The sequence below is a fragment of the Neolamprologus multifasciatus genome, chromosome 20 (assembly GCF_963576455.1).
Source record: "Neolamprologus multifasciatus chromosome 20, fNeoMul1.2, whole genome shotgun sequence".
NCBI lineage: Eukaryota > Metazoa > Chordata > Actinopteri > Cichliformes > Cichlidae > Neolamprologus > Neolamprologus multifasciatus.
Genome location: NC_140458.1, coordinates 22,401,008 through 22,424,994, shown reverse-complemented (window position 1 = coordinate 22,424,994; position 23,987 = coordinate 22,401,008). Strand labels below are relative to the sequence as shown.

Genomic DNA, 23,987 nt, shown 5'->3' with positions numbered 1-23,987 from the left:
CATATCGCGGCTCGAGTATGCTGAGAAGACGGTTCAATCCTATGCTTTCCACAACCGGCATTGGCTGGTCATCCAGAGAAATAAAATGAGTCAGAGCCTCTGTTATTTTAACTGCCCGTGGATTTTCTCTTGACATTTTTCATCGCTTTTCCAAAACCTGAGTTAAAGTTGGCTGTTCCGGTCCACACTGCTGACATTTTGTTTAGCCTAGCTACAGCAGCCAGCAGTTTCTCTTTTTTATCTGGAGCCACCAGTCTCACTCGCCTAACCCTGTGCCTGTTTAGCGCGGGATGTCCCCCTAGTGACCAATCTAAAAAACTACAACAGAAATGACCAGCCACCATCTGACTAATGAAATAAGTTAGTATCGGTTCATGGTATCGGTTAACTTTTACGAGTATGAGTACACACACATTTTACAGTATCGGCCCCGATACCCGATACCAGTATCGGTATCGGTGCATCCCTACTCTTTTCAATCAAACATAACTCAGTAGCGCTCCATTTTCACCTAATGTTAATGTACAGTAAGTACTAATTGTGGGCAGAAGCTAGGAGGTTAGATAATCAAGGTGATGACTAAGTAACATTTTGTAAATGACAGAGTAGCTCTTAATTCCACAGAGCTAGGTGATCAGCTATTTGGCACAGCTGACAGACTTTCTTTCAGCTAATTGACCTGTTGCAGTCATGGTTCAATAAGTCGTCTGTTTGTGAGAAGAGTCAATTTCATCAACCAGCAGCTCATTAGCTGACTGGCTGGTTAACTGTTTCAGTAACGGAGCCAAACTCCTCCTTGAGCAGTTTGAACACGTTGTCCGAGAACGTTGCCCGTGCCGTTCAGCTGCACCGGCAGGAGGTCGGGGTGGTGTGGGATGTAAGAGGACGGGCAGTGCAGCTCATTTAGAGTAAACCAGAAGGAGTCCGGATCCACCTGGATTAAGTGTCGGAACACACTGTGCAGGAAAGAGAAAGAAACACAGGAACAGGATTAGTTCTGAGCTGTGTTTTGCCTAGTACGTAATATCTATTGTATGGAAAACACCTTCCTATAATCCAAAGTGACAGACTGAACGAGTTTTGCTAGCTTTAACATGCGGACCAACAGTTTAACTATAAGCTCATTAACTCAACACTGCCTTTCTCTTCGGGTTTTTTTTTTTTAAATCACCTCCAAGCAGGAAAATACTTAAGTATATTAAAGCATGTGTTTTACTTGTGGCTGCTATGTTGCTACCCAAACACTTAGACAAATTATTCAGAATGATGTGAGTTATTAAAGGCTGCTTGCATACTGCATTCTGAGCCATTTTTTTTATTTATTTACTTTTTTTATTCACAACTTCCGTCTGTCCTTTACATTACTGTAGGTCTCACAGTGCACACTTTTTGCATCAGCTGCCAGTGTAAAGGCAGCTGATTTCAGATTCGTACACACAGTATTGGGAGATCACGGCCCTACATGTCCTGAAGACACTTCTATTCACGCCTGTAAGGCAACCGACCTGTGATGATACGCCACATAGAAACTCCTCATCACAGTCATCCCTCACTTTTTATCCTCTTTACCTGGCTAGGAACACTTTTGCCAAGTTGGGATTGCTAGCTATTGCTAGTTAGCTCTGTTGTGTGCCAACCTGAAGTTAGCTTAACTGCTCCTGTTGGTTTTAGCCACCACCGCTGAACTACATCTGCGTATTTCTGGAAGTTCTTTCTCAAGGGACAAAATGAGTGAGGGTGATATTTAAATCAGGCCCACAAACTGATTTTGTGGGCCTGACGTATAGAGACGTCTTCATCTCTGAACTAATGTACAGACACAAACTTGTATTGCTGCTGTCTCACTCAGGAAGAAAGCTGACTATAACTCATTCATTTAAGAAGAACCATTAAGTTTATTCCTACAAGAAAGTTACAGCCCTGTGATCAAATAGGCTTTGATAAGATAAGGTAAGATAAGATAAGAGGTCATCTATCTTCAATGTGGTTTTACATAAATGGGCTTCATGTTGCACCAATCTCCATAAAGTGAGGCGTCATACTAAGAATAGTTGTCTTGCTCTGATTTGTCCGTGTTGTGGCTGCTTTGATCATTGCCAGAGCCCAGGTACAGTTCTACAGGATGATGCACTATGTTGTGTCTTGGTGAAACTGTGCTGTTTGTGAGCACTGTGTCTCTATTCTCTTACCCAGATCCAGTCACTGGCACAGTGAGCCCCGCCCCTGCAATACAGCCAGCTGCAGTTTGTAGGCCAGGGTGTGTGTGTAGACAGGCCCAGCCTTGGCGCTGATCGGAGCCTGCTGTGCCAGAGAGGCGCTCAGCTTGGGCAGAACCTCTTTAGAAACCCTCCTCCTCAGAAAGTCCCCACATGTTTCACCCAGCACGCACAGCACCTGGCATGTAATGTACAAAAATGTAATGTACAAAAGCAGCAAGTTGTCAAAATTCAATAAAACCTTACCATTGTATACTCATGGATGAATTGTAGTATTTACAAAACTAGTATATATCCAAAAGCTGATGAAACAATTTCCCAGCAGCAGCTCTGAGTGAATAAATGACTGTTTACAGACTTAATGTGTCTGAATTTGTCAGCTCATCAATGAAAATATGAATAACAAATTTAAAAATATTCCAGCTGATGACAGGAGCTGACGAGTAGCCTAATTTACCCCAACAAGTTGAATCAGCTGACACTTGCACCAAAGATCACAAAAAACTAACAGCTTTATTTATCACAAAGTCCCACTTTGTGATTCTCTGAGACAGTTTGAAAAGCAGCCTCTAAGAAGGCATCCACACAGTGATTTTTCTGTGCTGATAGAAGAAATGTTAGTTTAAAGAGTCTTCACATTACACCCCAAAAAAGAAAATAATAGAACTATTTCTGAATGAAATAAGCCTGTTGTTGGGCACTACCTTTCATTTTTTCACTACTAAGAGTTTAAAACTAAAGACGACTTGAATAATTTTGACTCACGTAATGAAAAGAGAGGTTTGTTTTACTTACCCTGAAGGCTCTGAGGACTGCTAATTGGTCATCAGCTGTGAATCTCTGCAGGAGTGCTGGCCAGCAGCAATGAGCCATAGGCAGCAGTTCATTTTCCCTCTCACTCAGCACCTGAACGCACAACTCCAGCACGTCCAGTACCTAAAGACAAAGACACACCTAACAATTATCTCTGTTTTGATCCTGATTATATGTGAGCTGAAACTAATTATTGAGGTCTTCATTGAGAGCCCAAACTCCTGAGCAGGCACGACTTCAGCACAGACTTATTTCTGTTTCAATGCTGGACCAGACTGAATGTTTTTTCTTGATGAGCATTACACCAGTGAACAGTCATCCACACAGTTCTGACAGGATGAATTGTACCAACGCTGGCGGTCCTACCTTCACAAGAATGATTATTTTTGTTATTAGTCCAACAGTTGACTAGGGATGGGTATCGAAAACCGGTTCTTGTTGATAGCCTAAGCGTCTCAAACGCTCAAAAGTTTGATTATACTTTACGAGAACGGATGACAACAGGGCAACTTGCAATACTTGCAAAGTAGATATTTAATTTAAGGGAGGAAACACTACGAATATGCAAAAGCATTTGCTCACAAAACACGCGATAACCTTAAATGAATGTCATGTTTTTAATTCCGCTCCGGACTCGTGAATCTCATCCCAGCAGCAGCGGTAACGTTTGCACGTCCTCTCCCGTTAATGCGGCAGGTAAATAATCAACTAACAGTGCATATTATGTTAGCGCGATCTGCCTTATTACAAAACCTGCCATTACTGTGCACTTAGGTGACCATGATGAGAGAGACAGACAGAGTCTGGCTCAGATGCTGGCAGTTCTCGCTGCAGTCTACCGGTAGCGTCTCCTTTCAGGCAGGATAGACAAATGTCACCGAGCAGTGACTAAGTTTGTGGTCAAAGGCTTGCACCCATTTGCCACAGCAGATGCCCCCGATATAGGTAAGTGAATGTGTTTAATTGTAGGCAGGGACATTACTGGATATTCTTGTGTAATTGCTACAGAATAATTTATGTTAAACTTTGTTATTGCTACAGAAGAATATTTATTTTATTATTTTACATTTACAATTTTTTTTCCTGGGGACCCTGTGACACCCCATTGAAGAGCCGTAGGCTGGATCTCATAAGATCTCACTGTTGGGTTTGTAAGGCCATGTTACTCCTAAATTACTATCTTGCTCAAAAAGAAGATATAAAACAAAGTTCTAAGCTAATCGACCTTAGTGTTCTCCTTTTTTAAAAAGAATCGATAAAGAATCGAATCGTTAAACAGAATCGAAAATAGAATCGGAATTGTGAAAATCTTATCAATACTCATCCCTACAGTTGACTCTACATAAAACTACTGATACAGTACCTTGAGTCGGCGCCTGAGGCTGGGATCAGACAAGGAAGCTCTGCTTTCACATCAGGACTACCAATATCTTCCACATCCTCACACTCAGTGGGAGGGACTTCTGCAATGGCAGCACATGTACAGTTAGACCGCCAGTTTAGCAGTGAGGTTCAGATTTCTATGACTCTTAATTACAATGATCCATCTCTTCTACACTCTGAATCTAATAACCACCACTACAACCTATAGCTTATATTCCACTGGCCCTTAGACAGACCTATTACCTCGGTCTTCAGTGTCATCATCCTCTATTCCAATGCCCTCTGCCAGTTCTTTCTGTTTGCGGTAATTCAGCAGGAATTGGCGAATGCTGAGGTCTTCCTGGTCACTGGAGCTTTGTTTGGAGCTGGCAGATGTACTGGTCCTGCTACAAGTGGAAGGAAACCACCTCGCTAAAGGAAAAACAAGACAACAATATGAGCATAAGTTTGGTTACAATAAAATAAGTCAGTTGATCAAAATCAGTGTGACACAGACGCTGATGTTTTTGAAAAGAGCCCATCAGTAACATTTGATTCATACATTTTTACTGAGGGTTTGTAAAACTTCTGTATGAATATTATTATGAATATTAATTCTACAACAGAAAACGACTCAGCAATTAAACCATCACGATGTATTAAATGTTAAACGAGCAAAGTTATATATCCTGAAATGTACTCATTGATAGAAACTTTGAAAGGCACTGCAGAAAACAAAGTTAAGCAACATAAAAAAAATGTGGCAGAGCATGCCACGAGTTACATTTTCTTCCTTGTCCTCTTTGACTCCCAGTATACGTGAGACTCAAGCTGACATCACTGTTGAAATCTTACCCAGTGCCTTCATGAGTGCGTGCAGCACGGAGCAGAAAAGAGCAGCTGTGCGCTCGTAGCTGAGATCCAGATCCTGAACGATGTCCCTAACCAGCAGGCTGCAGTCAGAGTGAGTCAACATAACTGTCAACACTGGTGGAGCCTGGCCAACAAGACAGGATTATAATGAAATACAGTACAAGCTCAGGGCAGCACAGGCTTAAGCAGATCAAGGAGGAAATCGGGTAAACCCTCCAACGGTTATTTCTGTGTCCATTTTGGGTTAAAAAGATCCACAGACCTTACTGATGTCCCACATGGAGCTCAGCGCCACCTGGCTGACCAGCAGCGTCTCCTCACCAGCTTTCTCCAGCACAGGATACAGCGAGGTCGTCAACAAGGGACGAAAATCGCGGCCCAGAGCCTGAGCACAGCAGGCGAAGGCCTCAAGTTGGAGGATCTTGGATGCAGATGTTGATGATGAAGGAATCACTTGGAGAGAGCCGACATCACTGTTGCATATGGAGAGGAGTCTGGATGGACTGAGCAGCTACGCAAAGAGACAAAACACATGTTAATGCACTGCTTTTTAGCCACTTTTACACATGCACTGCAGCTCTGAAGTTTTCAAGATATGCACGTGAGAACACAAATGTCTGACACAGTTACATCAGACATTAAACAGCCTTTAGCCTTCCTGCTCCTGAAAGCCTGTATTATATCTGACTGTGCTCATGTGGGGACAGCACAGATCAGCCTTTCTCAAAGTCAAGAGTGGGGCCAATTTAGGATCTTCACTCAAATTTAAAATACAAGGGAAACTGATGTATTTCCTTACATAAACAAAAACAACACATGCTGTTATAAAATGCTCATACTACGCAGTCATATGCAAAGTGTTAAAATCAGTGTGTGATCCACCTGCCACTAAGAGCTATTATTTCTCTTTGGTAGATGGAAAAAATGTAATCAAACTCACTGTGAGTAGCTACAACAGCACATTTGTTATAATATGATGAATCAAGCATTTAGATATTAAATAGTATTGAGGGAGACAGGATCAAATACAGTGGGGCAAAAAAGTATTTAGTCAGCCACCAATTGTGCAAGTTCTCCCACTTAAAAAGATGAGAGAAGCCTGTAATTTTCATCATAGGTTTACCTCTAACTTGTCTGAGTTTTAAAGAATTGATTTGCAAATTATGGTGGAAAATAAGTATTTGGTCACGTCATTTTTTGCCCCACTGTGAGTGTAAACTTCTTTATACTCCTTTTCGACTATGTAAACTGTGTGATATACTAAGATATTTGTGGCAACTCGATGTGCTTTGTCCACTTTTATTATCGCATTGCTCTGTTAACCAAAGAGAATACCTCAGTTCATTGTATGTTTGACTATAATTTACAAAAAACTAAAACATGATTTCTCATCGTTTCTACAATAACTGTCATCTGAGCCACAAACTCAACAGGACAGTGCTTACTCAAGTCATGGACCAAGTGACTTAAAGGGCCGTTTTCAAAGAAAACTAAAAGTGTATAAGCAACCAAGGCAGTGAGTCCTACCTGGCCACTGGACAATATCCAGTGACAGTGCACTTGCTGGCATCTCCGGTGGGCAGAGCCCTGATTCAGTAGGGTCAATAAAGGATCTCGTCTCCTCCGTACTTAATGAGTGTGGTGTATCTGTCAGTCATGTCTGGCGCAGAAGACACCAGGTAGGTCCCATCATGGTTGTCACAGATATTTGCTTCTTGGGCTTCCCGTCTGGGTCCTTCAGGAGAAAACAAAAACTGTTACTTAAATATCAACACTTTGATTACATTATTGAGTGGTCCACGTTGATGCACTCTAGGGCTGCCACGATTAGTCAACTATCAAAATCGTCGACGACCAATTTAATAGTCAACGCGTTGTTTGAAGCTTTGTAAGATCCCAAAAGACGCAGGAATCAGTAGTAGGATTTAAGAGTGTAATAACGGACTGAAACAGAAGATGGCAGCAGTGCATCTACAAGGATGCCAGCTGTGTAAACCTCAAATATCTGCTCAGTTTATCAAGACACCACATATTTCAAAAGCGCTCCGACGTTTTCGGAGACGTCTGTTACCCACCAGCTCGATAGCTAGCCGGGGTTCAAGGCTCACTAGAGCCGGTGAGAACTCCGGACTCCCGGCAAATCGTTTTCAATCGTTTGGCTTTTTTCAGTATTTTATTTGTTCCTGAGTAAATCGATCTGGCTGAGATTAAAATGATAGTTTTTACACAGCTGAATAAACGTCAAGTAGACAGAGTTTATTAAACTTCACCGAAACAATATGCAAATTTCATTTAAATTCAATAAACTATCATCTTGTCTTTCTTTTTGGTTAGCACATACCTTAAACACTTAAAGCTGTAAACTAATAATGGTTATATAAGAGCACATGCATGCTGGTGCAATAATGTGTACCTTGTACGTCCAATGGATGCATGATCTGATTAGTCGACTAATCGCAAAAACAATCGGTGACTAGTCGACTATCAAAATAATCGTTTGTGGCAGCCCTAATACACTCACAGTGATCTGCACTGCCAGCAGTCCCTCACCTGCATCTTTGGCATCAATGTTGAACTTCACTGGCAGAGAGGTGGGCACTCCAGTGGTGTTAAGGCCAGATCCACTTGCACGCACCTTGCTGGCATCATGGGTGGGCAGCACCTTCACCTTGTAAGAGCGGACAAAAGGGGAGAGAAGAACAACAGTCTCACAAATGAAAGGAGCCTCATTTACAGAACCGAGTAATCACCTAGAAGGTTCAGATGGCTGCAGTACTTTGCTAATTTGGATCAAAAGTTTGGGGGAAAAATTAAATTAAATCAAGTGATTGTAATGCTGTTGCTTCCGTTGTGTAGTTAACCATCTATCATTTTAGATGTTTCATTAGCAGCCTGATGAAATTAGCTGTGTCGTCAGCCGACTTCAGCCATCCAAACAGATGACCATCTAAGGTGAATTATGCAGATCACTAGCACTGTACACAGACTACCACTTCTTATTCCAGCCAGACTTGTTGTTACTTCATTCTAATCATGCAGTAACAACAAAGATTTATTCCTACTGCCTTTTTAAAATGTGGTTCTTCTATTCTAGAAAAACAAAAATATGTTATCACAGGGTTTTGTTTTTTTCAATGACATTTGTGTTGGCTGTGTCAGTTGCAGGCAAACATTTATCATAATGGTTAGATATTAGGAAATAGCTTAAAATTAGTGCATATTTAAGCTGTTACACTGCCTTAATGTTGCCTGCATGGGATCTCTTCATGAGCATATGACTGTACCCTGGATGATGATATGTGAGGAGCTTGAACTTGATTCGCTAACAGAAACTAGCTAGCTAGCTTAGAGCACATGTCTTGTGGCAAGATATATGCACCTAAATGCTTTAAGTCATTGGCTGTTCTGCCAAATTGCCACCAACCTGCAACTTTGTGAGCTGACTGTTTCGGGATTTTTGTGTTTTAGACAACAAAAATAAAAGAAAAAGATCTACAGATTCAGGCTTTTCCTTACCTGTGGTAGTTGCGTAGAATGACGTCACTGACAGTGGTTTAAAATGAAAACAAACTTTCTCAAACAAAAAAAAAAAGAAGTGAGTCGGCGTATCAACTTTACCGAACACCATACATGTTTTGCCTCACATTAAAATTATTATTTTTCCTTTTCAAAAATAATTCGTATTCAGAGAAGTCAAATATGTCAAATTTGCACAGATTCCACGGCCGGCAGGTGGCGCAGAGCACTTGCCGGTCCCTGGCAGGTTGAAGCACAGACAGGCGCTGGTTCGATTCTCACTCAATCGCTCACACACACACACACACACACACTCACTCACTCAAAATCCTCTCTGTAGCTTTGGTCTGCTAGGGGGATTCCTGGTCTGCGCAGGGAATCCCGATGTTTTTTTCTTTTTTGGGGTGTTGGGGCCTTTATTTATAAAGCTGGGACAATCTCCGTTGTCATGGCTACCAAGAACAACGCCAGCTTAGGGGAGAGCGGAGAGCCGATAAGCACAGACTCATTCATCCTTTCTCCACTTTCTTTTCACAGCTGCTGCTGCTGTGGGAAACGCTGGGACTTGTGTGGCTATGCAGTTTTTGCGTTGTTGGGAGCTTTTAAGGACCAGCCTTGAATTTTACACATTTGATAAGTGAAGACTGGATGTTTAGTGACGAGAGCTGGATAATCTGGACAGAATCTGCAGCCTGCATCTCCAAATCAGAAATGGCTTTAGATCTGACGCTAGCAGACAGGCATGCATGTCTCAGGGTGATTACACACTAACACATTGTCATTAATCACACAAATTTGTATACATTTTAATATTTATTTATTTTATAAAAAACAAAACACTATACAAAATGTGTTTTTGTGACAGGCTGCTAGTAACAAAGTGCTTAAAGATTTAAAATTGGTTCTTTCCCAAGTTTTCTGTTATGTGCACACACATTCCTTGAATTAGGTGCTTTTTAATTCTTCAATAATGGTCAGTGCAAAGTGTTTACACAAACAAAAACAAACAAAAAACATTACTCAGAAATCGATCAGGTACAAGAACTGGACTAAAAAGGAGTGGAAAAACCAGATAATGTCCAAAGAAATACTTCAGCGTGCGGCTCACGACTTTTGCACAGTACTGTAGGATATGTCCTTCAACGCACATATTAAACAAATATGTAAGACTGCGTTCTTCCATTTGCGCAACATCTCTAAAATTAGAAATATCCTGTCTCAGAGTGACGCTGAAAAACTAGTTCATGCATTTATTACTTCCAGGCTGGACTACTGCAATTCATTATTATCAGGATGTCCAAAAAACTCACTGAAAAGCCTTCAGTTAATCCAAAATGCTGCAGCAAGAGTACTGACAGGGACTAGAAAGAGAGAGCATATTTCTCCTGTTTTGGCTTCCCTTCATTGGCTTCCTGTTAAATCCAGAATTGAATTCAAAATCCTGCTCCTCACATACAAGGTCTTAAATAATCAGGCCCCATCTTATCTTAATGACCTTGTAGTACCATATCACCCTATTAGAGCACTTCGCTCCCGCTCTGCAGGCCTACTTGTTGTTCCTAGAGTATTTAAAAGTAGAATGGGAGGGAGAGCCTTCAGTTTTCAGGCCCCTCTTCTGTGGAACCAGCTTCCAGTTTGGATTCAGGAGACAGACACTATCTCTACTTTTAAGATTAGGCTTAAAACCTTCCTTTTTGCTAAAGCATATAGTTAGGGCTGGACCAGGTGACCCTGAATCCTCCCTTAGTTATGCTGCAATAGATGTAGGCTGCCGGGGGATTCCCATGATGCATTGAGTTTTTCCTTTCCAGTCACCTTTCTCACTCACTATGTATTAACAGACCTCTCTGTATTGAATCGTATCTGTTATTAATCTCTGTCTCTCTTCCACAGCATGTCTTTATCCTGTCTTCCTTCTCTCACCCCAACCGGTTGCAGCAGATGGCCGCCCCTCCCTGAGCCTGGTTCTGCCGGAGGTTTCTTCCTGTTAAAAGGGAGTTTTTCCTTCCCACTGTCGCCAAAGTGCTTGCTCATAGGGGGTCATATGATTGTTGGGCTTTTCTCTGTATCTATGAAGCGCCTTGAGGCGACATTTGTTGTGATTTGGCGCTATATAAATAAAATTGAATTGAATTGAATTAAATGTTATTAATAATGAAAGATTTCAAAATGTAGCTTTGTCATTTAAAAAAATTCCCATACACATTATTCTTTTCTTCTAGTGAAGGTGCCTCCTCCTTCAGACCATATAGGGTAACTAATTTAATATATATTTAATATGTAATATAATTGCAGTTAACCAGGGTTTAGCTACTTTGATCTACAGTGATTTTGGGGGTGTGGATTTGTTTTTCACAGGTGCAGAGCCTTTTTCTACAAAATTACAAGTAAACTGCATTTTTTAAAAGTACCATTAACATTAATATTTCTTACAGTAAAAATCCTCCAACAACCTTTCAAAAGAAACATTTTTTGTCTTTCCTCAATTTTGAGAGCAACTGAACCCACAAACCTGAAGCTCAAGACCCCAAACTAACCAAATTTAATGTTTCCTTAATCAGCACAGTAATTTTTAACTTTTTGTGTGTTTTGTTTACTCACAGGACTCAGCCGCAGTGGTAAGAATACCTGTACTGCCTCACAAAGTCAGAGAGTACTAACAAAAAATAGTCTGTTTGTTTAGTTTGTTGGTCTATAATACAGTCGGAATGTTATCGTCATACCGTCATACTACATGGAACAACTCTTCATAACACTTTTATGAAAAAGTTTGACGAAATTGACAAGACACCGGGAGTGAGCTGGTACATACCTGAGCGCCCAGCCCCGGACACCAAGAACCACCAATGCAAAGAGAATTGTATTTTTACCAGTTTTAGAATAATCTCATCTAGTCTCGGTGGGAATTTTAGCATATTGAGAATATTTTATTGTATAATTTATTTCTTAGTATCTGGTTTGTTTTATTCCTGCTGTCCACCTCGTGAAATAAACAGTTTCTGATCAGACAATCACTTCTGTGTTATAATGTTAACTAAAGTTTATCAGGTCAGATGACCAATAGATGATAAGAAATATACTCTTAACAATTATTAGAGTTCAAAAGTACTTTGCTAATCAAAGTACTAAGTCGGGTTAGGTTGAGTCTTAATCCTTCACCTTAAATGGTTCAGAGTGTCTCTAGATGGATGAATGAAACAATACTCAACCTAATACAATACAATACTAGAACATGAGTGTCGACTTACATTTGGTCTGTGAGACACATGTCATAGTGACAGTATTTGGGTTAATATGGCATTAATCACCCTGGTCACATTTCTTCAATATCAGGCACCAAGTTGAGGAACTTGTTCTTTGCAGCCGAGGTCGGAGGTCTCCAGAGTGGGAACCATCGGGAAGTTTTCATAGTCTGAGCAGGAGGGACTGGAGGCACGTGAGCTGTTCCCAGGGGGCCTTTAACACAAATCACACCAAGTTAGAATCAAGTAGATAACCTGTCAATAACCGTTTGCACAGCGAGGTCAATGTTCCGAAAAATATGTTTCTTCTGGTCGATGGAGCCACAGCGGGAGTCTGACAGAGAGGGGCAGGTAGAGGAAGGGGTGAGGGTGGCACTGCTGAAGCTCGTCACGGATGGATCACGTCCGATCGGTGAGATGAGAGAAAGCTGAAGTGAAACAACAGCAGGATGAGGTAAATGTTAATATATCAACTCCCTGATGTGACACAGAAAGGCTATTGTTTTTATTTCTTTGTATTATGTCTCACCTTGCAGTCACTGATGCTGTTCACCAGCTGGTTGTATTCACTATTGAAGGTGTGTGTCAGAAGGCGCAGGCACTACAACACGACAGGAACAAGACCAATCAGCTCCGAGCAGAGAAGGAAGAAGGCAGCAACAAGATCGCCCACTAAGCCGACGTTTTTCTTACCTTGGTGGCCAGCTCCTTCTCATGATCCACCAGCTCTCGATGTCGGCGGAATTGTAGCCGCTGCTCTCGCTCGGCGTGATGGCGCTTTCAAAGGTGGTGCTGGAGATCTGCGAGGAGATGGAGGCAGACGTGGACAGAGTGCCGGAGCTCACGCTGGGGGACAGAGACTCACTCGGGGACTTGGTGGTGGGAGCTGTTCCCACGGGAGCCGCCTCTCCCAGCTTCTCTCTCAGCGCCAGAAGGTGATGGGTCTTTTCATCCACCTGGACGAAAGATGGGGGCGAATGTGAGGTGGGGAGAAGAGGGGAGGGTTAGTCATGTAAAGTCTGTACTCTAAGAAAAAACTTTTTAGAATAGCACTTTGGTCTTTGAGTTGAAAAGTCATTTTTCCCTCTACGATATTAAACAGAGATTTATTTCTTTATAAATCTTTTAAGGCCCCACCTCCTGCAGCTGCTCCATCTTCTCTAGCTCCCACTGGTGCTCTAGCATGAGGCTATCTCCTTTCGGCCTCCAGCCAGCGAGGCTCTCCTCTCCACGCACGTAAGCCACTGATGTGTCCAGGACCTTCCTCCTCCTCCTCCTCTGCATCCCTGCTCAGGACATGAGCCCTCATTAGGATGAAGCTCTCTGCAGAATTATGATAAAACAGCTGCTGTTCTTTAAACATCATTAAACATTCATGGCTGCTCACCTGGGCTTCCAGTGTCCAACATCTTACACAAGATCAGCCCGTAGATCCCAGTCACTCGGTTGCTGTAATGAAGCAGAAGTTATGAACAAGGAAACTTTGTAACAGGGCAGATATTTTTGATTGTGAAACAGAGATGGCCACAGTGCAGCAGCCCAGATTTACCAGTCAGGAGTTTTGGAGTATCCAGTCCCAAAGAGGTTCTTGAGAGAACGGGGTGGGGACATCTTGGGGTCTCGGGAGTAAAAGACCATGCAGATGTCTTTGGTGATAATGGCAGGCTGGATGCAATGGTCCAGCTGTAGAGAGGAGATAAAGCGTGTGTGTTAGACACGATGACATAAAGAGACTTAAAAAAAGTACAAACAGGTACAACACGGCGGAGCAGCGGCTGACCTCCAGATACGCAGATAAGGTCATGTAGATCTTCTCTCCATATGGAGTGATGCGGTTGAGCAGGAGGGAGTTGTGCAGAGAGCTGTCCCACACTGCCTCAAAGCGATAGAAAGTCCTGAAAAAGACAGAAAGAGGAAAACGTTAGCTTGACAGCATTATTTTTTATGAAGTCCTATTTGGTGCTAACGTTACAGGGTCTCTGTTTACAGCAGTGTGTCATGCTGTTACAAAAAGTGAGTGACGTGAGCACAGTTCTGACATATCAGGAAGTGAACACAGTGACTGAAGCGGTGTTCACATTCATCCTTTAATCATGACAAAACGTGAGGAATCGCACTGAGGTGAGACCTTGACAACAAATCAGGAGCCACAAAGTGTCAAGTGTCAGCCGACACCAATCGGGACAATGATAAGAAAGAAATTCATTTACAGACACGTGAAAAAGCAGTTTAAGGTTCTGGATCTAGATTATTACAACACATTATTTATTTAAAACAACCCAAAATCCACAAATGACTATAACCAAGTACATGTGACCTGTGAGTACCTGTGATTCAGCAGCTGATGGAACCAACTTTAGCAGCACAAACTTGAGGTAATCATTTTTTATTAGTGTTTCACAGCAGTGTGGACGGATTTTTGGCCCATTTGTCTTTACAATGGTTCTTCGGTTCATTGAAGTTTGCAGATATTTATTCATTCAAAGCTTTCTTAACGTTCAATCATGTTGAAGTCTCAACTTTGAACCACTGCAACACCACTGTGTTGTTGCTTTGCTGCTGAGCTCTGGAGTCACTGACCCAACGATGATCTCTTTGACTCTAGAGTACTTCATGGCTCACTCAGTGACCTGGACACTTTGCAGGTTTTTTGGCAGCAAAAAAAGCCCAAATAATCACCACCCGAGCAAAACCGTTGGTATGAGGTGTGTGTACTGATATGCAGTGTTTGGTTTTCACCAATGTTGAAGCTGTGCATTAGGGTTTAGCTTTTCAACTTTGCAAACCTAACCCATGCTGCCATGTTGTATTTAGAGGGAAAATGGTTTCTCCTGGAAGCCTTTCCAAACAGGCCATATTTGTTGAGTCTTTTTCTAATTGCACTGCCATGAACTCCAACATTTAGCATGCTAACTGTGGCCTGTAGAGCCTCAGATGTGTGGGGTGAATTTTCTGGGACGTCCACTCCTGGTAAGATTGGAAACAGTCTTTGATTTTTTTAACTTGCAGAATCAGAATCAGAATCAGAAAGGGTTTTATTGCCAAATGTTGAGCAGGTTTACAACATTAGGAAATTGCTGCGGTACTTAGTGCAAACATACTGTCATATAACGCTTATATAGACATAAAAATAAAAATAAGAATTAAAAGTGCTAAGTAGATAGATATATACATGCATATATACATGCAAATAATCTTTCTTGCTGTAAAATGATCGACTTCAAAGCCTTCCCAGATTCATGGGTATCAACAACTGCTTCTCTCCTCCTCAGTATGTTACCACTTACCTGAATACGCCACACCAGCAAACTGACAGTAGTGGTTACACTTACTGATGATCTATTGCATTTGATTAGCACTTGGCTGATACCGACCCTCTTAACTAATTATGGAAATAGTCTTGGATGTACTTAGTTTTTTAAACATCTGAATTTCGGCTCACTGTTTGTTAAATAAATAATGACGTGGTATAATGTGTTGTTCATCTGAGGTTGCATTTACCTCATATTAAGACCTACTAAGGACCTGATTTTTTAAATTATGTCCTGATACATAAAACTGAGAGCTCACATAACTGCATATGCTCAGAATATACAGCACACAGCTCACTGATCTCAAACCAGACCAGCAGGTCGTACTTGCTGACACACTGACGCAGGTTGGATTTGGTGATGGTGTTCAACTCGGTGGCTGGAACTGACACACACACACACACACACACATACACACACACACGCTCAATGTTATCAAGCTGGAATTTGTCTGGATTTAAGAGAAGATGAGTAAAAGTGAGCTCCTCCGTGAATCGCAACCTTATCGTGGTGGAGGGGTTTGTGTGTCCCAGGGATCCCAGGGGCTATGTTGTCTGGGGGCTTTTGCCCCCTGGTAGGGTCTCCCATGGCAAATTGGTCCTGGGTGAGGGACCAGACAAAGAGCGATTCAAAAGACCCTTATGAAAAAAACACCGAGGGAACAGTTTACCCTGCCCGGGATAGGGTTACCGGGGCCCCGCCCTGGAGCCAGGCCCGGGGAGGGTGCCCGAGGGCGAGCGTCTGGTGGCCGGGCCTTAGTCCATGGGGCCCGGCCGGGCACAGCCCGAAGAGGAGACATGGGCCCATCCTCCTGCAGGCCCACCACCCGCAGGAGGCGCCATAGGGGTCGGGTGCATTGTGTGCCGGGTGGCGGCCAGGAGCGGAGGCCCTGGCGGACTGACCCCCGGCTGCCAAGACTGGCAATAGGGACATGGAATGTCACCTCTCTGGTGGGGAAGGAGCCTGAGTTAGTGCGTGAGGTTGAGAGGTACCGGCTAGATATAGTCGGGCTCACCTCTACGCACGGCTTGGGCTCTGGAACCAGTCTCCTGGAGAGGGGCTGGACTCTGTCTCAGTCTGGAGTTGCCCCTGGTGAGAGGCGGCGGGCTGGGGTGGGTATTCTAATATCCCCTCGGCTTGCTGCCGGTATGTTGGGGTTTTTCCCGGTGGACGAGAGGGTTTGTTCCCTGCGCCTTAGGGTCGGGGAACGGGTCCTGACTGTCATCTGCGCTTATGCGCCGAGTGGCAGTTCGGAGTACCCAGCCTTCTTAGAGTCCCTGGGGGGGGTGCTGGAAGGTGCTCCACCTGGAGACTCTGTTGTCCTGCTGGGAGACTTCAATGCTCACGTGGGTAACGACAGCGAGACCTGGAGGGGCGTGATTGGGAGGAACGGCCTCCCTGATCTGAACCCGAGCGGTGCTTTGTTATTGGACTTCTGTGCTAATCACAGTTTGGCCATAACAAACACCTTGTTCGAACATAAGAGTGTCCATAAGTGCACGTGGCACCAGGACGCTCTAGGCCGTAGGTCGATGATCGATTTTGTAATCGTATCACCAGACCTGCGACCATATGTTCTGGACACTCGGGTAAAGAGAGGGGCTGAGCTGTCAACTGATCACCACCTGGTGGTGAGTTGGATCAGGTGGCGGGGGAGGACGCTGGACAGACCTGGTGCACCTAAACGCGTAGTGAGGGTGTGCTGGGAACGACTAGCAGAGGCCCCAGTCTGCGAGATCTTCAACGCACACCTCCGGCAGAGCTTCAACAGCATTCCGAGGGAGGCGGGGGACATTGAGTCCGAATGGACCATGTTCAGCGCCTCCATTGCCGAAGCTGCTGCATTGAGCTGCGGCCGCAAGGTGGTTGGTGCCTGCCGTGGTGGTAATCCCCGAACCAAATGGTGGACACCAGAGGTGAAGGGAGCCACCAGGCTGAAGAAGGAGTCCTATCGGGCTTGGTTAGCCTGTGGGACTCCGGAGGCAGCCGACAGGTATCGACAGGCCAAGCGGAATGCGGCTCGGGCAGTGGCTGAAGCAAAAACTCGGGTGTGGGAGGAGTTCGGAGAGGCCATGGAAAAAGACTTTCGGACTGCCTCGAAGAGGTTCTGGCAAACCGTCAGGCGTCTCAGGAAGGGAAAGCGGTGCTCTACCTGCACTGTGTATAGTGCTGGCGGAGCGCTGCTGACGTCGACTGAGAAAATTGTCAGGCGGTGGAAGGAATACTTCGAGGACCTCCTTAATCCCACTGACGCGTCTTCCGAGGAGGAAGCAGAGTCTGGGGATGAGGGAAATGACCCGCCAATTTCCGGGGGCGAGGTCACTGAGGCAGTTAAACAACTCCTTGGTGGCAGAGCCCCTGGTGTTGATGAGGTCCGCCCCGAGTTCCTGAAGGCTCTGGACGTTGTAGGGCTGTCCTGGTTGACACGCCTCTGCAATGTTGCGTGGAGATCAGGGGCAGTACCCGTGGATTGGCAGACCGGGGTGGTGGTCCCCATCTTTAAGAAGGGGGACCGGAGGGTGTGTTCCAACTACAGGGGGATCACACTCCTCAGCCTCCCCGGGAAAGTCTATGCCAGGGTGCTGGAAAGGAGAGTTCGTCCGCTAGTCGAACCTCTGATGCAGGAGGAACAATGCGGTTTTCGTCCTGGTCGCGGAACACTGGACCAGCTCTTCATCCTCTCGAGGATACTTGAGGGTGCATGGGAGTTTGCCCAACCAGTCTACATGTGTTTTGTGGACTTGGAGAAGGCATTCGACCGTGTCCCTCGGGGTGTCCTGTGGGAGGTGTTGCGGGAGTATGGGGTGTCTGGCCCATTGCTACGGGCCATTCGATCCCTATACAACCGTTGCAAGAGCTTGGTTCGCATTGCCGGCAATAAGTCGGACTCGTTCCCGGTGGGTTATGGGCTCCGCCAGGGCTGCCCTTTGTCACCGGTTCTGTTCATAATTTTTATGGACAGGATTTCTAGGCGCAGCCAAGTGGCGGAGGGCTTTCACTTTGGTGGCCTCAGGATCTCATCTCTGATTTTTGCGGATGATGTGGTTCTGTTGGCTTCATCGGGTGAGGGCCTCCAGCTCGCATTGGAGCGGTTCGCAGCCGAGTGTGAAGCAGCGGGAATGAGGATCAGCACCTCCAAATCTGAGGCCATGGTTCTCAGCCGGAAAAGGGTGGAGTGCCCACTCCGGGTCGGGGATGAGGTCTTGCCCCAAGTGGAGGAGTTTAAGTATCTCGGGGTCTTGTTCGCGAGTGATGGGAGAAGGGAGCCGGAGATCGACAGACGGATTGGGGCTGCAGCTGCAGTAATGCAGACGCTGCACCGGTCCGTCGTGGTGAAGAGGGAGCTGAGTGTAAAAGCGAAGCTCTCAATTTACCGGTCGATCTACGTCCCTACCCTCACCTATGGCCACGAGCTGTGGGTAGTGACCGAAAGGACGAGATCGCGGATACAAGCGGCGGAAATGAGCTTCCTCCGAAGGGTGGCTGGCATCTCCCTTACAGATAGGGTGAGAAGTTCGGCCATCCGGGAGGGGCTCAGAGTAGAGCCGCTGCTGCTCCACGTCGAAAGGAGCCAGCTGAGGTGGTTTGGGCATCTGACAAGGATGCCCCCTGGGCGCCTCCTGGGTGAGGTGTTCCAGGCATGTCCCACCGGGAGGAGGCCCCGGGGCAGACCCAGGACACGCTGGAGAGATTATATCTCTCGGGCTGGCCTGGGAACGCCTTGGTGTTCCCCGGATGAGCTGGAGGAGGTGGCTGGGGAGAGGGAGGTCTGGGCCTCTTTGCTTAGGCTGCTGCCCCCGCGACCCGGCCCCGGATAAAGCGGATGAAGATGGATGGATGGATGGAGTAAAAGTGAGGAGTATTTACTACATGCTTTGGGTGACTAAATGGAGGATGGATAGGTGATGTGAAAACACTACTGACCCTTTATACTGAGCCAATAGCTCACACACTTCTACTAAATCTGTCTAAAGAGCCAGTAATCACAGAGGATAAATACTGGAAGCAAACTGAAATGTTAGGAGGAAGAAAATCACAGATTAAAACACCAGTGGCAGCACCCTGCTGTCTCACACATTGGGATCACGGTCCTGTTGAAACGGGCTAATCGCTAAAGCTCACAGTTGCATTCGTCTATACTCAATATGATCGAAAGGAATGTTATTACACTTGAAAACTGCTCTATTCATGTCTTCTTTTGGTGTGAATGATATGTCAGCAAGGTGCAGCACTCATAACCACAGCAGAGCTTTACCGTGCTACCGCCTGCAGCCACAGAGCACTATAAGAGCACAGCACGACTCTAATCACTACAGCACCAGCATCAAATGTCTGGCTCATTAGCTACAACAGAGTCCACTGTACCAACCATGATGCTTGGGGACAGTTAACACAGGGTCACTGGCCACTGGGAGGAAGGGGAAGTGAGAGAGCTGGTCAGCCTCGTCCTCCAGATTGGCCAGAGCAGAGGACGCCAGAGAGTTGGCGTGCTCGGACAGCATGTCCAGCACTTTGCCGTTCACATAGCCGCTCACAAGGTAGCGGATCAACTCTATCTTACGGGTATAGTCTGGATGTGCGATATTGATGAACGGTGAGAGAGATTGAAGGGGAAAAGAAGAGGAAGGAGGACAGAGTTGGGTAAGAGGATTATATAAATTGTGAGGGAATGATTGAATAAGAGACAAAAAAAAATCCAAAGGAGGCAAGAAATGACAAGGGAAAAAAAAGTGGAAGGACACATGAGGCATGCTTATGTAACAAAAGATCAACATAAAATTATTGATGGCAAAGAACACATTGAAGTGACATGGAAACACTCGCCTGGTTTGGACAGAGGCATGGGAATAGGATAGTACTTCCTGGATGGTGTTGGAGGACTGTTGACATAATAAAAATACCTTTTATTCATATATGCATATAAAATTAGCCAATGTGATTAGAATACAATCGTTTACACAATTTCTAACAAATTAGCTGCATTAAATATGAATTATCACTGCACGGACTGGATCTGCTGTTTGACCCCCACCAACCTGTTCACGTCCTGGCCATGGTGGTGCAGCGGGTGCTGCTGGTAGTGGCCGAACACTTCAAACACGACGGGCTTTCTCTTGATGTGCTCAATAAAAGACTCTGTAACTTCGACAGAAATCTGCTCCAACAGATAAAAAAAAGAAAAAGGGTTGGACAAACTGAATTAGAATAAAATTGTTGAAGCACAGTTAGTGTGTGTAGGTGCAGATGTGTGTGTGCACCCACATTCTGGACGTGGTAAAAGCCCAGAGGAGCTCCTTTGCCAGTGTTTTTCAGAGGCTCGGTGGAAAAAGCAAGAAACTGAGGGGTTCATTCTGGTTCATCACAATGGTGATCTAGGAGTTAAGGTCAGGGCTCAAAGCAAGCCACTCTGCTTCTATGCCAGACACATTCAATCATGTCTTTATGGACCATATTTGTGCATTAGGTCACAGTCGTGTTGGAAGGGAAAAAGACCCTCCCTAAACTGTTCTCACAATGTTTTAAGCACAGACTGGTCCAAAATGTCTTTATAACCTGAAGCGTTAAGATTTCCTTTCACTGGAACCGCAAGACCCAGGCCAAAGTCAGAGGAGAAATAAATTCATACTATTAAAAACCAATTACCTCACTGACAAACCACAGTACGTCAGGCTGAAGGACGTCACGTCTGACACTGTGGTCAGCAGCACAGGAGCACCAAAGGGAACTGTGCTGTCCCCTCTTCTCTTCACCTCAGGGTGCTGCTATCTTTAAGCGTGATAGCAGCAAAAGTAGCTGTCACTCAAGATTTGGAAAGGAAAAATAAGCCACCATATGCTGTTAACCACTGCTGAGGAAGGAACCAACACTTATAAATTATGTGCTGCTTATGTGAAAATGGGAGAAGGATTGATGATTGAATTTCTGTTTTTACAGTAAAATGGTCTTCTAACAGGTAAACATAAGAAAATATTTTTAGACACTAAATATAAATCATAACTTTAAAACTGCAGGATCTGAATCTTACCTTTACAAAGGTACTCATAACATCAGCCCATCCTCTGAAGGGATCCCTGGACATAGGCTGTTAGTCTGCAGCCAGGGGTTAATATTTCACATCTGATTTCTCCTGTTTTGCTTTTCTTCCCAAGAAGCAGCGCTGGTTTGTAGCCAAGGGCATGGAGTCAAGCTGCAATAAAGCATGATATTTATATTTATTGGACAGCCTGAGGTGTTCTTCAGTAAACTGGACTACCCCACAGACAGACCGAGGCCCTGCCACTGCTTTTTTTCGGTAAGTTAAATGTGTTTGTGTCAGTAACTACTGTCCTTAGCTAGGTCCTGAAATCTAGGCAGCTAAGATGAGAAGTGGGATCTTTGGGGAAACTTGTTTTGTAAAGTTGGTTTAGCTAATCCGTAGAGGCGAATGAAGAGAGCGTGACTAAAGAAATGATGAGAAAAGCACTGGGTTGCTCTTTTGTCCAGTCATTGATGCTAGCTAAGAGGATGTAACAAAGGCAAGGTAGAAGAGATGGAAAAAGGAGTGGTTGTTGAGAAATAAGTGGAGAAAGAGGTGTGCAGGGAAAAAAGCAGGTGTGAGTGTGTGAAATCTGGTGAGTATTTGAGTGCAAAAATGTGTGGTCTCCAGCTAATTTGGAAAGGCTGGTTGCGCGATGAGCACGTTGTGCTCTTTAAATATAAGAATTTTCCCCATTCTGTTCACCCGTCATGTGGCAACATGTGGCGGGCTAGCAGGTTAGTGTTCTCTTTGGTCTGTGTCACAATCTCCCTTATCCATCCTCATCTGGCTGTATGTTCTGTCTGCGTAAGTTTACCTTGGAGTCTCAGTTTTGTTACTTTTTTGGAGTTCAGCATTAAAGCTGTTTGAGTTCACGTTTGTCTCCGGAGTCTGCACTTTGGGTCCTTTTCCTGCCTGCACACAGCCTCCACATAACACGCTAAGCACCAACTCATCCATCCTTTCTACTTTTCTTCTTTTCATGCCACCGCCATGGGAAGCGCCCACAAATGTGTCATTTCACACTGGGAGCAGGCTCACAGAGCCAGCTGTGGTGCTTGTTTTCTCTGACATTGCTGTTTCACCGATATTAGATAACGTGCCATCCACCAACAGTCACGCTTGTTTTCGTGCTTTAGCTTTGTACACACACACACGTGTTAGTTTAGTCCAGGGGTAGGCAACTCCAGGCCTCAAGTGCCGGTGTCCTGCAGGTTTTAGACAATTTAGCCATTTGAATCAGCTGTGTTGGATCAAGGACACATCTAAAACCTGCAGGACACCGGCACTCGAGGCCTGGAGTTGCCTACCCCTGGTTTAGTCTGTTTCAACCTCTCTTCATGTGGAAACACACATATGTTTTCCCCCAGCACCACGGTCGCTGGGGGTTGGGAAGCACATCTGTAACCGGAAGGTCGCCGGTTCGATCCTCGGGCTCTCTGTCCTGGTCGTGGTGTCCGTGGGCAAGACACTTTACCCTACCGCCTACTGGTGTTGGCCAGAGGGGCCAAAGGTGCAATTTGGCAGCCTCGCTTCTGTCAGTCTGCCCCAGGGCAGCTGTGGCTACAACTGTAGCTTGCCTCCACCAGTTTGTGAATGTAAGAGTGAATGAATAATGGAATTGTAAAGCGCTTTGGGTGCCTTGAAAAGCGCTATATAAATCCAATCCATCATTATTATTATTATATCTAGAACTATTCTTTAAGGATGTCTGCATTTCACACAACTGTCTAATAGGATAAAATAATTGACATTGTATACCCAAAGGTCAAGTCTGGATAAACATGTATATGATCTCCAACTTGAATGCAAAGCCAAGGCATATAATTGTGTGGTGTGTCAACTCTAATTTGTTTCCTCTCTGTGCAGGGGGATGACTGAAGCTATCACCCTGCTAGTCCTTGCTGTCCAAACTGGCCTCATTGAGTTGCAGGTCATCCACAGAGCCTTCCTCCTCTCTATCGTCCTCTTTATTGTTGTTGCTTCCATCCTGCAGTCCATGCAGTCCTGCTATCAACCTGACTGCTTTCTCATATGCTGGTTTTGCTGCCTGTCCCATAGGAGTTTGTGGAAGCACTTCTGTGCAGTTTCTCTCTGTCCCTTCCTGCTGATCTTTCCAGCGTACATGGCTTATATGATCTGCCAGTTCTTCCACATGGACTTCTGGCTTCTCATCATCATCTCCTCCTCAATCCTCACCTCTCTCCAGGTAACACACAACCGCATCTCAGTGTGCAAAAACATTAAATTAAATAGTTTAAACTTGCTCTACCCTAACAGTTCAGCCCAATAATAATTAAACATGTATATTTGCTTGTTTTTTAATTCCATATTAACTCTGAAACACTCTACCGCCAGGTGCTCTGCACTCTGTTGACCTGTTGTTCTCTTCATGGTGGAGGAGTTTCGTAAAGCTCCAGTGGAGAACATGGATGAAGTCATATATTGTGTAAATGGGACCTACAGATGCTGGAGTTTCTGGTATGTGTCACACACACATACACCACTCTTTGCTAAGTTCTGACTGTAAACAGACACTGTCATGTAATGCATCAGCACTGTCTCTGCCTCAATGTCAGTGATTTGTTACCTCACCAGGTTGTGCTGTGCGTGGTGTGCTATGGTGTATCAGAGACTG

At 44.7% G+C, this 23,987-nt stretch overlaps 1 protein-coding gene, 1 long non-coding RNA gene and 1 pseudogene across 3 annotated transcripts; 1 reads left to right on the top strand and 2 right to left on the bottom strand.

Moving 5' to 3' along the window:
- Window positions 1-469: 469 nt before the first annotated feature.
- On the bottom strand, window positions 470-5,409 carry LOC146494936 (TELO2-interacting protein 1 homolog). Its single transcript, XM_085146290.1, has 6 exons — window positions 5,247-5,409; window positions 4,656-4,823; window positions 4,393-4,492; window positions 3,012-3,152; window positions 2,190-2,394; window positions 470-956 (listed from the first exon to the last, which is right to left on the bottom strand). The coding sequence occupies exons 1-4, from the start codon at window positions 5,365-5,367 to the stop codon at window positions 3,116-3,118; spliced, it is 426 nt and encodes a 141-aa protein (XP_085002416.1). The 5' UTR covers window positions 5,368-5,409; the 3' UTR covers window positions 470-956; window positions 2,190-2,394; window positions 3,012-3,115.
- LOC146494937 (uncharacterized) lies at window positions 3,457-4,281 on the top strand. Its single transcript, XR_014871585.1, has 2 exons — window positions 3,457-3,725; window positions 3,804-4,281. It is a non-coding gene; the product is annotated as an uncharacterized LOC146494937 (long non-coding RNA).
- A 6,741-nt stretch (window positions 5,410-12,150) lies between the features above and the next one.
- Window positions 12,151-23,408, bottom strand: LOC146494935 (kinesin-like protein KIF1B; annotated as a pseudogene). Its single transcript, XR_014871560.1, has 12 exons — window positions 23,268-23,408; window positions 20,370-20,488; window positions 20,158-20,213; window positions 19,703-19,903; window positions 15,632-15,718; window positions 13,803-13,939; window positions 13,572-13,705; window positions 13,410-13,471; window positions 13,160-13,308; window positions 12,716-12,978; window positions 12,552-12,623; window positions 12,151-12,450 (listed from the first exon to the last, which is right to left on the bottom strand). The product of XR_014871560.1 is annotated as a kinesin-like protein KIF1B (transcript).
- Between the last annotated feature and the right edge of the window lie 579 nt (window positions 23,409-23,987).